The 14,351-nt window shown below is 42.6% G+C and overlaps 1 protein-coding gene across 1 annotated transcript in view; it reads right to left on the minus strand.

Annotated features, from left to right (window-relative positions):
- Positions 1-11,840, minus strand: part of LOC135530036 (octapeptide-repeat protein T2-like) — a 45,935-nt gene extending 34,095 nt beyond the window's left edge. Inside the window, exon 1 of the mRNA XM_064958433.1 lies at positions 11,688-11,840. Within this exon, the coding sequence (XP_064814505.1) occupies positions 11,688-11,840 (153 nt within the window). The remainder of the gene's footprint in view (positions 1-11,687) is intronic.
- Between the last annotated feature and the right edge of the window lie 2,511 nt (positions 11,841-14,351).

Here is a 14,351-nt window from a genome sequence, read left to right on the forward strand (position 1 = left end):
ACCACTAGGCTACCCTGCCGACCCAAGGAGGGGGGAGTAGAGAGAGAGAGGAGGATGGGGGGAGTAGAGAGAGAGGAGGAGGATGGGGGGAGTAGAGAGAGAGAGGGGAGGAGTAGAGAGAGAGAGGAGGATGGGGGGAGTAGAGAGAGAGGAATACAGTGTATTTGCAGTGCAGTGTAGTGACTGAGATGAACGTAGTGTATTAGCAGTGCATTGACCGAGAGAAACACAGTTTATTAGCAGTGCAGTGACCGAGATGAACACAGTGTTTTAGCAGTGCTGTGACCGAGATGAACACAGTGTATTAGCAGTGCAGTGACGAGAGAAACACAGTGTATTAGCAGTGCAGTGACCGAGAGAAACACAGTGTATTAGCAGTGCAGTGACCGAGAGAAACACAGTGTATTAGCAGTGCAGTGACCGAGATGAACACAGTGTATTAGTCAGTGCAGTGACCGAGAGAAACACAGTGTATTAGCAGTGCATTAACAGAGAGGAACACAGTGTATTAGCAGTGCTGTGACCGAGAGGAACACAGTGTATTAGCAGTGCAGTGACCGAGAGGAACACAGTGTATTAGCAGTGTAGTGTAGTGACCGAGAGGAACACATTGTATTAGCAGTGCAGTGACCGAGAGGAACACAGTGTATTAGCAGTGCAGTGAGTGAGAGGAACACAGTGTATTAGCAATGCAGTGAGTGAGAGGAACACAGTGTATTAGCAGTGCATTAACAGAGGGGAACACAGTGTATTAGCAGTGCTGTGACCGAGAGGAACACAGTGTATTAGCAGTGCAGTGACCGAGAGGAACACAGTGTATTAGCAGTGTAGTGTAGTGACCGAGAGGAACACATTGTATTAGCAGTGCAGTGACCGAGAGGAACACAGTGTATTAGCAATGCAGTGAGTGAGAGGAACACAGTGTATTAGCAGTGCAGTGAGTGAGAGGCACACAGTGTATTAGCAGTGCAGTGAGTGAGAGGAACACAGTGTATTAGCAGTGCAGTGTGTGAGAGGAACACAGTGTATTAGCAGTGCAGTGAGTGAGAGGAACACAGTGTATTAGCAGTGCAGTGAGTGAGAGGAACACAGTGTTTTAGCAGTGCAGTGAGTGAGAGGAGAACCGTGTATTAGCAGTGCAGTGAGTGAGAGGAACACAGTGTATTAGCAGTGCAGTGAGTGAGAGGAACACAGTGTATTAGCAGTGCAGTGAGTGAGAGGAACACAGTGTATTAGCAGTGCAGTGACAGAGAGGAAAACAGTGTATTAGCAGTGCAGTGACCGAGAGGAACACAGTGTATTAACAGTGCAGTGACCGAGCAGAACACATTGTTTTAGCAGTGCAGTGACCGAGAGGAACACAGTGTATTAGCAGTGCAGTGACCGAGAGGAACACAGTGTATTAGCAGTGCAGTGACCGAGAGGAACACAGTGTATCAGCAGTGCAGTGACCGAGAGGAACACAGTGTATTAGTAGTGTAGTGTAGTGACCAGTGCAGAGGAACACATAGTATTAGCAGTGCAGTGACCGAGAGGAACACAATGTATTAGCAGTGCAGTGACCGAGTGGATCACAGTGTATTAGCAGTGCATTGACCGAGAGAAACACAGTGTATTAGCAGTGCAGTGACCGAGAGGAACACAGTGTATTAGCAGTGCAGTGACTGAGAGGAACACAGTGTACTAGCAGTGCAGTGTATTGACCGAAGGGAACACAGTGAATTAGCAGTGCAGTGACCGAGAGGAACACAGTGTATCAGCAGTGCAGTGACCGAGAGGAACACAGTGTATTAGTAGTGTAGTGTAGTGACCGAGAGGAACACATTGTATTAGCAGTGCAGTGACCAAGAGGAACACAATGTATTAGCAGTGTAGTGACCGAGCAGAACACAGTGTATTAGCAGTGAAGTGAGTGAGAGGAACACAGTGTATTAGCAGTGCAGTGCGTGTAGTGAGAGGAACACAGTGTATTAGCAGTGCAGTGAGGGAGAGGAACACATTGTATTTGCAGTGCAGTGAGTGAGAGGAACACAGTGTATTAGCAGTGCAGTGAGTGAGAGGAACACAGTGTATTAGCAGTGTAGTGAGTGAGAGGAACACAGTGTATTAGCAGTGCAGTGACAGAGAGGAACACAGTGTATTAGCAGTGCAGTGACCGAGAGGAACACAGTGTATTAGCAGTGTAGTGTAGTGACCGAGAGGAACACATTGTATTAGCAGTGCAGTGACCGAGAGGAACACAGTGTATTAGCAGTGCAGTGACCGAGAGGAATACAGTGTATTAGCAATGCAGTGAGTGAGAGGAACACAGTGTATTAGCAGTGCAGTGAGTGAGAGGCACACAGTGTATTAGCAGTGCAGTGAGTGAGAGGAACACAGTGTATTAGCAGTGCAGTGAGTGAGAGGAACACAGTGTATTAGCAGTGCAGTGAGTGAGAGGAGAACCGTGTATTAGCAGTGCAGTGAGTGAGAGGAACACAGTGTAATAGCAGTGCAGTGAGTGAGAGGAACACAGTGTATTAGCAGTGCAGTGAGTGAGAGGAACACAGTGTATTAGCAGTGCAGTGACAGAGAGGAAAACAGTGTATTAGCAGTGCAGTGACCGAGAGGAACACAGTGTATCAGCAGTGCAGTGACCGAGAGGAACACAGTGTATTAGTAGTGTAGTGTAGTGACCGAGAGGAACACATTGTATTAGCAGTGCAGTGACCGAGAGGAACACAATGTATTAGCAGTGCAGTGACCGAGCGGATCACAGTGTATTAGCAGTGCATTGACTGAGAGAAACACAGTGTATTAGCAGTGCAGTGACTGAGAGGAACACAGTGTATTAGCAGTGCAGTGACTGAGAGGAACACAGTGTACTAGCAGTGCAGTGTATTGACCGAGGGGAACACAGTGAATTAGCAGTGCAGTGACCGAGAGGAACACAGTGTATTAACAGTGCAGTGACCGAGCAGAACACATTGTTTTAGCAGTGCAGTGACCGAGAGGAACACAGTGTATTAGCAGTGCAGTGACCGAGAGGAACACAGTGTATTAGCAGTGCAGTGACCGAGAGGAACACAGTGTATCAGCAGTGCAGTGACCGAGAGGAACACAGTGTATTAGTAGTGTAGTGTAGTGACCGAGAGGAACACATTGTATTAGCAGTGCAGTGACCGAGAGGAACACAATGTATTAACAGTGCAGTGACCGAGCAGAACACATTGTTTTAGCAGTGCAGTGACCGAGAGGAACACAGTGTATTAGCAGTGCAGTGACCGAGAGGAACACAGTGTATTAGCAGTGCAGTGACCGAGAGGAACACAGTGTATTAGCTGTGCAGTGACAAGAGGAACACAGTGTATTAGCAGTGCAGTGACCGAGAGGAACACAATGTATTAGCAGTGCAGTGACCGAGCGGATCACAGTGTATTAGCAGTGCAGTGAGTGAGAGGAACACAGTGTATAAGCAGTGCAGAGACCGAGAGGAACACAGTGTATTAGCAGTGCAGTGACCAAGAGGAACACAGTGTACTAGCAGTGTAGTGACCGAGCAGAACACAGTGTATTAGCAGTGCATTGACCGAGAGGAACACAATGAATTTGCAGTGCAGTGACCGAGAGGAACACAGTGTATTAGCAGTGTAGTGACCGAGCAGAACACAGTGTATTAGCAGTGCAGTGAGTGAGAGGAACACAGTGTATTAGCAGTGCAGTGAGTGAGAGGAACACAGTGTATTAGCAGTGCAGTGAGTGAGAGGAACACAGTGTATTAGCTGCTCAGTGCAGTAAATCAATTTATTTTTCATTACGTGTATTTTTTCAGTTGAATTTTTCACAGTTATTTCTTTAACTGACTGGATTTGAGCTCATTATCATAAATTGATTTCGATGGTTTTAGCTTTAAAATGAACTGTAAAGGAGTTCAGTGACCGACCACAAAACAAAGGCCAGTTTGGTCATGGAGAACAGACAGCAGAGAAAGACCGAGAAAGTGGAGATTGTGCAGTGCATGTCACGTGTATTAGCAGTTGAAGTGAGGAAGACACAGTGTACTGCGCAGTGCAGTGGAGAGAGTATTGTGCAGTGACGGGGTGTGGGTTAGGTGCAGTGACCGGAGGAACACAGTGTATTAGCAGTGGTTAGAGGGGAGAGGTGTATTAGGGTAGTGGGTAAAACAGAGATTTTGGGGTACGGGGATCCTTCCATCACCTCTTTGCAATACAGCTAATTTCCATTTATCCTGTGATTACAGTCATTTAGATTCTGCAAGCGGAGGCCTTTTCAGTGTCTGAGGTTTCGTAAGACTGTAGTACTAGGAGTCAGTCTGTAATAACCTGGGTATTCAACACTGAACATGTTGCTTCTCTGAAATACATCCTTTACTTTCATTTGAAAGACATGTTCTTACATTGTGGATTGATTTTCTGAACAGTGAGCTTCAATAGTATTGGGACAGTGACACATTTTAGATTTTTGTTGTCTCTATACTTCCAGAACTTTGAATTTGAAATTACATTAAATTTGTATATGGACCGAAACATTTAGTCTATTTATGTGTATTAAAGTAGTAAACAGTTAAGTATTTTGTCCCATATTTCTAGCATTCACTGACTACAACAAGCTTGTGACTCGACAAATGTTTTGGATGCATATGCAATAGTTTCGTAGCTCACTGTATATCAAGCCACAGTGTTGGAAGTCGATTCTTCCAGTCCAGGACTAGGTCTTAAGTATGTGTCTGAGTAACCGGCCCTGTAAATCATAGAATATTCTCAATTGATGAGCTAGTTAGTTAAGACGGGTTTTCCAGGGGCTAATGTCGTTTTATCAGGGAACACGCAGTGTATTAGTCAGCCTAGTACACTCTCCACCATTACAAGGTTCATCTATCAATTGATTAGGCTCTCTTCCAATCACCATTACTGTCACAGAGATGCTGTAGTTGTTGTTGTTTTGTGAGAACATGCCTGCTACCATAGTCTTCTATAGTCTTCCATAGTCTTCCATAGTCTCATAGTCTTCTATAGACTTCTATAGTCTTCTATGGTCTTCTATAGTCTTCTATAGTCTTCTATAGACTTCTATAGTCTTCTATAGTCTTCTATAGTCTTCTATAGTCTTCTATAGTCTTCCATAGTCTCATAGTCTTCCATAGTCTCATAGTCTTCTGTAGTCTTCTATAGTCTTCTATAGTCTCATAGTCTCATAGTCTTCTATAGTCTTCTATAGTCTTCTGTCTTCTACAGGCTTCTATGGTCTTCTATAGTCTTCTATAGTCTTCCATAGTCTCATAGTCTTCTATAGTCTTCTATAGTCTTCTCACAGGTCTTCTATAGTCTTCCATAGTCTTCTATAGTCTTCTATAGTCTTCTATAGTCTTCCATAGTCTTCTATAGTCGCATAGTCTCATAGTCTTCTATAATCGTCTATAGTCTTCTCTAGTCTTCTCTAGTCTTCCATAGTCTTTCCATAGTCTTCCATAGTCTACCATAGTCTCATAGTCTCATAGTCTTCCATAGTCTTCCATAGTCTCATAGTATCATAGTCTTCCATAGTCTCATAGTCTTCATAGTTTTTCATAGTCTTCCATAATCCCATAGTCTCATAGTCTAAGTCATAATCTCATAGTCTCATAATCTCATAGTCTTAATCTATAGTATCATAGTCTTCCATAGTCTTCCATAGTCCCATAGTCTCATAGTCTTCCACAGTCTTCAATAGTCTCATAGTCTCATAGTCTTCTATAGTCTCATATTCTTCCAAGGTCTCATAGTCTCATTTTCTTCCATAGTCTTCCATAGTCTCATAGTCTTCCATAATCTCATATTCTTCCATAGTCTCATAGTCTCATTTTCTTCCATAGTCTTCCATAGTCTCATAGTCTTCCATAATCTTCTCATAGTCTCATAGTCTTCCATAGTCTTCCGTAGTCTTCCATTGTCTTTCCATAGTCTTCCATAGTCTTCCATAGTCTCGTAGTCTTCCATAGTCTTTCATAGTCTTCCATAGTCTTTCATAGTCTTTCATAGTCTTCCATAGTCTCATAGTCTTCCATAGTCTTCCATAGTCTTTCATAGTCTTTCATAGTCTTTCATAGTCTTCCATAGTCTCATAGTCTTCCATAGTCTTTCATAGTCTTCCATAGTCTCATAGTCTCATTGTCTTCCATAGTCTTTCATAGTCTTCCATAGTCTCATAGTCTTCCATAGTCTTCCATAGTCTCATAGTCTTCCATAGTCTCATAGTCTCATAGTCTTCCATAGTCTTTCATAGTCCCATAGTCTTCCATAGTCTCATAGTCTTCTATAGTCTTCTATAGTCTTCTCTAGTCTTCCATAGTCTTCCATAGTCTCATAGTCTTTCCATAGTCTTCTATAGTCTTCCATAGTCTCATAGTCTCATAGTCTTCCATAGTCTCATAGTCTTCTATAGTCTTCTATAGTCTTCTATAGTCTTCCATAGTCTCATAGTCTCATAGTCTTCCATAGTCTCATAGTCTCATAGTCTTTTCATAGTCTTCCGTAGTCTTCCATTGTCTTTCCATAGTCTTCTATAGTCTTCCATAGTCTTCCATAGTCTCTAGTCTCATAGTCTTCCATAGTCTCATAGTCTCATAGTCTCATAATCTCATAGTCTCATAATCTCATAGTCTTCCATAGTCTCATAGTCTCATAGTCTCATAGTCTTCCATAGTCTCATAGTCTCATAGTCTCATAGTCTCATAGTCTTCCATAGTCTTATAGTCTTCCATAGTCTCATAGTCTTCCATAGTCTCATAGTCTTCCATAGTCTCATAGTCTCATAGTCTCATAGTCTTCCATAGTCTTATAGTCTTCCATAGTCTCATAGTCTTCCATAGTCTCATAGTCTTCCATAGTCTCACAGTCTCATAGTCTCATAGTCTCATATTCTTCCATAGTCTCATAGTCTTCCATAGTCTCATAGTCTCATAGTCTCATAGCCTTCCATAGTCTCATAGTCTTCCATAGTCTTCCATAGTCTCATAGTCTCATAGTCTTCCATAGTCTCATAGTCTCATAGTCTCATAGTCTCATAATCTCATAGTCTTCCATAGTCTCATAGTCTCATAGTCTCATAGTCTCCCATAGTCTCATAGTCTTCCATAGTCTCATAGTCTCATAGTCTCATAGTCTCATAGTCTTCCATAGTCTCATAGTCTTCCATAGTCTCATAGTCTTATAGTCTCATAGTCTCATAGTCTTCCATAGTCTTATAGTCTTCCATAGTCTCATAGTCTTCCATAGTCTCATAGTCTTCCATAGTCTCACAGTCTCATAGTCTCATAGTCTCATAGTCTCATATTCTTCCATAGTCTCATAGTCTTCCATAGTCTCATAGTCTTCCATAGTCTCATATTCTTCATAGTCTCATAGTCTCATAGTCTTCATAGTCTTCCATAGTCTCATAGTCTCATAGTCTCATAGTCTCATAGTCTCCATAATCTTAGTCTCATAGTCTCATAGTCTCATAGTCTCTCAAAGTCTTCCATAGTCTCATAGTCTCATAGTCTTCCATAGTCTTCTCATAGTCTTTCATAGTCCCATAGTCTTCCATAGTCTTCTCCTTCCATAGTCTCATAGTCTTCATAGTCTCATAGTCTCATATTCTTCCATAGTCTTCCATAGTCTTCCATAGTCTTCTCATAGTCTTTCATAGTCCCATAGTCTTCCATAGTCTTTCCATAGTTTCTATAGTCCTCCATAGTCTTCCATAGTCTCATAGTCTTCCATAGTCTCATAGTCTCATAGTCTTCCATAGTCTCATAGTCTTCCATAGTCTCATAGTCTCATAGTCTCATAGTCTTCCATAGTCTCATAGTCTCATAGTCTTCCATAGTCTCATAGTCTTCCATAGTCTCATAGTCTTCCATAGTCTCATAGTCTCATAGTCTTCCATAGTCTCATAGTCTCATAGTCTTCCATAGTCTTTTAGTCTCATAGTCTCATAGTCTTCCATAGTCTCATAGTCTCATAGTCTCATAGTCTTCCATAGTCTCATAGTCTCATAGTCTCATAGTCTCATAGTCTCATAGTCTTCCATAGTCTCATAGTCTTCCATAGTCTCATAGTCTCATAGTCTCATAGTCTCATAGTCTTCCATAGTCTCATAGTCTTCCATAGTCTCATAGTCTTCCATAGTCTCATAGTTCCATAGTCTCATAGTCTCATAGTCTCATAGTCTTCCATAGTCTCATAGTCTCATAGTCTCATAGTCTCATAGTCTCATAGTCTTCCATAGTCTCATAGTCTTCCATAGTCTCATAGTCTTCCATAGTCTCATAGTCTTCCATAGTCTCATAGTCTCATAGTCTCATAGTCTCATAGTCTCATAGTCTCATAGTCTCATAGTCTTCCATAGTCTCATAGTCTCATAGTCTTCCATAGTCTCATAGTCTTCCATAGTCTCATAGTCTTCCATAGTCTCATAGTCTCATAGTCTCATAGTCTCATAGTCTCATAGTCTTCCATAGTCTCATAGTCTTCCATAGTCTCATAGTCTCATAGTTCATAGCCTTCCATAGTCTCATAGTCTTCCATAGTCTCATAGTCTTCCATAGTCTCATAGTCTCATAGTCTCATAGTCTCATAGTCTTCCATAGTCTCATAGTTTCATAGTCTCATAGTCTCATCTTCTCATAGTCTCATAGTCTCATTCTCATAGTCTTCTTCATAGTCTCATAGTCTCATAGTCTTCCATAGTCTCATAGTCTTCCATAGTCTCATAGTCTTCTTCATAGTCTCATCTCAGTCTCCATAGTCTTCCATAGTCTCATAGTCTCATAGTCTTCCATAGTCTTTTAGTCTCATAGTCTCATAGTCTTCCATAGTCTCATAGTCTCATAGTCTCATAGTCTTCCATAGTCTCATAGTCTCATAGTCTCATAGTCTCATAGTCTCCATAGTCTTCCATAGTCTCATAGTCTTCCATAGTCTCATAGTCTCATAGTCTTCCATAGTCTCATAGTCTCATAGTCTTCCATAGTCTCATAGTCTTCCATAGTCTCATAGTCTTCCATAGTCTCATAGTCTTCCATAGTCTCATAGTCTCATAGTCTCATAGTCTTCCGTAGTCTCATAGTCTCATAGTCTCATAGTCTCATAGTCTCATAGTCTTCCATAGTCTCATAGTCTTCCATAGTCTCATAGTCTTCCATAGTCTCATAGTCTTCCATAGTCTCATAGTTTTCCATAGTCTTTCATAGACTATTCAACACTGGTCTGACCAATCGGAATCCACATTTCAAGATTGTTTTGATCACGCAGACTGGGACATGTTCCGGGAAGCCTCAGAGTCTTAAACGCTGATTCGGGGAGTGAGTTTATAAGGAAGTGCACGGGAGATGTTGTACCTACACCGACTATTAAAACCTACCATAACCAGAAACCGTGGATAGATGGCGGCATTTGCTCAAAACTGTATTTAACCATGGAAAGGTGACTGGGAATAGGGCAGAATACAAACAGTGTAGTTATTTCCTCCGCATGGCAATCAATCAAGCGAACTGTCAGTATAGAGACAAAGTGGATTCGCAATTCAACGGCTCAGACACGAGACGTGCTGTATGTGGCAGGGTCTACAGACAATCACGGACTACAAATGGAAAAACAGCCACGTCACGGACACCGACGTCTTGCTTCCAGACCAATTAAACACCATCTTTGCCCGCTTTGAGGATAATATAGTGCAACCGACGCGTTAACCCGGCATCCCTAGCGGCATCCGCAGAGCATGCGCAGACAAGCTGGCTGGTCTGTTTACGGACATATCAATCTGGCCGAATCTGGTCAATTGCAAGATGGCGCCAACAGAAATGGTCGCCTCTCTTCAGGTCCTTAGAAAACTATGCAGTTATTAGTTTTTTTATGTATAATTTCTTACATTGTTAACCCAGAAAATCTCAAGTGTAATTACATACAACCGGGAAGAACTATTAGATATAAAAGCGATGTCAATTTACCAACATTATGACCAGGAATATGTCTTTCCCGAAGTGGATCCTTTGTGCGGACCTCCACCCTGGACATGGGATCTTATCCTAGAGGCCGACCCAAAACAACACGGTCGCCGCAGGAGAGTCAGACGGAGCGGCCTACTGGTCAGACTCAGAAGGCGAGCACACCATCCACCACTTCCCTGCATATTACTCGCCAATGTCTAATCTCTAGATAACAAGGTGGAAGAAATTAGGGCACGAGTTGCCTTCTAGAGAGACATCAGAGATTGTAATATTCTCTGTTTCACAGAAACATGGCTCACTCAAACATCTTGTGAGAGTCGGTAGAGCCACCCGGTTTCTTCATGCATCGTGCCGACAGAAACAAACATCTCTCTGGTAAGAAGACGGGCGGGGGTGTATGCCTTATGATTAACGACTCATGGTGTAATCACAACAACATACAGGAACTCAAGTCCTTTTGTTCACCTGACCTAGAATTCCTTACAATCAAACGCCGCCGCATCATCTTGCAAGAGAATTCTCTTAGATTATAGTCACAGCCCTGTATATCCCCTCCCAAGCAGACACCTCGTCGGCCCTGAAATAACTTCACCGGACTCTTTGTAAACTGGAAACCATACATCCTGAGGCTGCATTTATTGTAGCTGGGGATTTTAACACAGCTAACCTGAGACTTCCTAGATTCTATCAGCATATCGAATGCGCGACACCAGCTGGTAGCATTCTGGATCAGTGCTACTCTAAATTCCGCGATGCATACAAAGCCCTCCCCGCCCTACAGCTCCCAGTCTATAGACAGAAGCTAAAACAGGAAACGCCCATGCTCAGGTCTATACAATGCTGGTCTGACCAATCAGAATCCACGCTTCAAGATTTCTTAGATCATGTGGACTGGGATATGTTCCAGATAGCCTCAGTCAATAACATTGATGTATACGCTGACTCGGTGAGCGAGTTTATTAGCAAGTGCATTGAAGATGTCCCACTGGGACTATTAAAACCTTTCCTAACCAGAAACCGTGGATTGATGGCGGCATTTGAGCAAAACTGAAAGCGTGAACCACGGCTTTTAGTCATGGCAAGGCGACTGGAAACATGACCGAATACAAACAGTGCAGCTATACAGTGTAGTTATTCCCTCCGCAAGGCTATCAAACAAACAAAGCATCAGTATAGAGACAAAGTAGATTCGCAATTCAACGGTTCAAACACGAGATGTATGTGACAGGATCTACAGTCAATCACAGATTACAAATAGAAAACCAGCCCCGTCGCAGACATTGATGTCTTGCTCCCAGACAAATTAAACAACTTCTTTGCTTGCTTTGAGGACAATACAGTGCCACTGACACGGCCCGCAACCAAAGCCTGTGGGCTCTCCTTCTCCATGGCCAACGGGACTAAAACATTTAAATGCGTTAACCCTCGCAAGGCTGCCAGTCCAGATGGCATTCCTTGCCACGTCCTCAGAGCTTGTGAAGACCAGCTGGCTGGTGTGTTTACGGACATATTCAATCAATCCCTATCCGAGTCTGTTGTCCCCACATGCTTCAAGAGGGCCATCATTGTTCCAGTTCCGAAGAAAGCTAAGGTAACTGAACTAAATTACTAATGCTCCATTGCACTCACTTCTGTCATCATGAAGTGCTTTGAGAGACTAGTCAAGGATCATATCACCTCCACCCTACCTGATACCCTAGACCCACTCCAATTTGCTTACCGAGACCCCGGGTCTCGAGCCCACCTTGTGCAATTGGGTCCTGGACTTCCTGATGGGCCTCCCCCAGGTGGTGAAGGTAGGAAACAACATCTCCACACTGGGGCTCCACAAGGGTGCGTGCTCAGCCCTCTCCTCTACTCCCTGTTCACCCATGGCTGCATGGCAATGCATGCCTCCAACTCCATCATCAAGTTTGCAGACGACACTACAGTAGTAGGCTTGATTACCAACAACAGGGAGGAGGTGAGTGGACTCAGAGTGTGGTGTCAGGAAAACAACCTCTCATTCAATGTCAATAAAACAAAGGAGATGATCGTGGACTTCAGGAAAAAGCAGAGGGAGTACCCCCCTATCCACATCGATGGGACAGCAGTGGTGAAGAAGGTGCGACTGCGCAACTGCGCCTCTTCAACCTCCGGAGGCTGAAGACATTTGACTTGTCACCTAAAACCCTCACAAACTTTTACAGATGCACAATTGAGATGATCCTGTCGGGCTATATCACTGCAAGGTACGGCAACTGCACTGGCTACAACCACAAGGCTCTCCAGATGGTGGTGCGGTCTGCACAACGCATCACCAGGGGCAAACTACCTGCCCTCAAGGACACCTACAGCACCCGATGTCACATGAAGGACAAAAAGGTCATCAAGGACAACAACCAACCGAGCCACTGCCTTTTTCACCCTGCTACCATCCAGAAGGCGAGGTCAGTGCAGGTGCATCAAAGCTGGGACCGAGAGACTGAAAAATAGCTTCTATCTCAAGGCCATCAGACTCTTAAATAGCCTTCACTAACACAGAGAGGCTGCTGCCTACATACAGACTTGAAATCATTAGTCACTTTAATAATGCCACATTAACTTCTTTGGGACTGGGGGCAGTATTAAGTAGCTTGGATCAGGCCCAGTTAATAATATATGCATATTATTAGTAGATTTGGATAGAAAACACTTTGAAGTTTCTAAAACTCTTTGAATGTCTGTGAGAATAACATAACTCATATGGCAGGCAAAAACCTGAGAACAAAAACAACCAGGAAGTGGGAAATCTGAGGTTTGTAGTTTTTCAATTCATTCCCTATCGAAAACACTGTCTATGGGGTCATATTGCACTTCCTAAGGCTTCCACTAGATGTCAACAGTCTTTAGAACCTTATTTGATGCTTCTACTGTGAAGTTGGGGTGAATGAGAGGGGATTGAGTCAGAGGTCTGGCAGAGTGCCATTAGCTGACCACACTGACCACGATAGTTAGCTTGCGTTCCATTGCAATTCTACAGACAAAGGAATTCTCCGGTTGGAACATTATCGAAGATTTATGATCAAAACAACCTACAGATTGATTCTATACTTCGTTTGACATGTTTCTACGAACTGTAATATAACTTTTCGTCTGAACTTTCGCATGGACTTGCCTGCGCGTCGTGATTTTGGATTGTATACTAAACGCGCAAACAAAAAGGAGGTATTTGGACATAAATGAGGGACTTTATCGAACAAATCAAACATTTATTGTGGAACTGGGATTCCAGGGAGTGCATTCTGATGAAGATCATCAAAGGTAAGTGAATATTTATAATGCTATATCAATGCAAAATCACCGGATGTTTTGGAACTACTGAACATAACACGCCAAGGTAAACTCAGATTTTTGGATATAAATATGAGCTTTATCGAACAAAACATACATGTTTTTCTGTGACTAGGTGCTTACCTAACATAATCGTTTGATGTGCTTTCGCCGTGAAGCCTTTTTGAAATCAGACACAGTGGCTGGATTAACAACAAGTGTATCTTTAAAATGGTGTAAAATACGTGTATGCTTGAGGAATTTTAATTATGAGATTTCTGTTGTTTTAAATTTGGCGCCCTGCACTTTCACTGGCTGTTGTTGAGGTGGGACGCTACCGTCCCGAATATCCCAGAGAGGTTAATAACGTTTACATATCTTACATTACTCATCTCTGTGAGGACGTTTGTAAAAGGAAAAATGCAGAGTCAGACGCAGGACACAGTTCTGAGTAATCATCCATAATTTACTCTAAAATAAGTAAGATTCCAACAAGGTACAAATACAATAATCACAAGCACGAACAACGAGAACCCACATGACAAACAATAACGCACAAAACAGAGAGCGAAATCAGAGGGTTAAATAAGGAACATAATTAATGAAATGGAAACCAGGTGTGTATGATCAAGACAAAACCAAACGAAAATGAAACATAGATCGGTGGTGTCTAGAAAGCCGGTGACGTCGACCGCCGAATGGCGCCCGAAGGAGGAGAGGGGCCAACTTCGGCCGAAGTCGTGACAATCTCATATGTATACACTGTGTTTTATGCCATCTATTGCATCTTGCCTATGCCGTTCTGTCATTGCTCATCCATATATTTATATGTATATATTCTTATTCCATTCCTTTACTTAGATTTGTGTGTATTAGGTAGTTGTTGGGGAATTATTAGATTACTTGTTAGATATTACTGTACTGTCGGAACTAGAAGCACAAGCACTTCGATACACTCACATTAACATTTGCAAACCATGTGTATGTGACCAATAACATTTGCTTTGATGTAGAAATTCCATAGTCTTTCCATAGTATTTCTGTAAATTCAATATGCTGTATGTGAAATAACAATCAGTTCACAATATTGTTT

The sequence above is a fragment of the Oncorhynchus masou genome, chromosome 5 (genome assembly GCF_036934945.1).
Source record: "Oncorhynchus masou masou isolate Uvic2021 chromosome 5, UVic_Omas_1.1, whole genome shotgun sequence".
Taxonomy (NCBI): domain Eukaryota; kingdom Metazoa; phylum Chordata; class Actinopteri; order Salmoniformes; family Salmonidae; genus Oncorhynchus; species Oncorhynchus masou.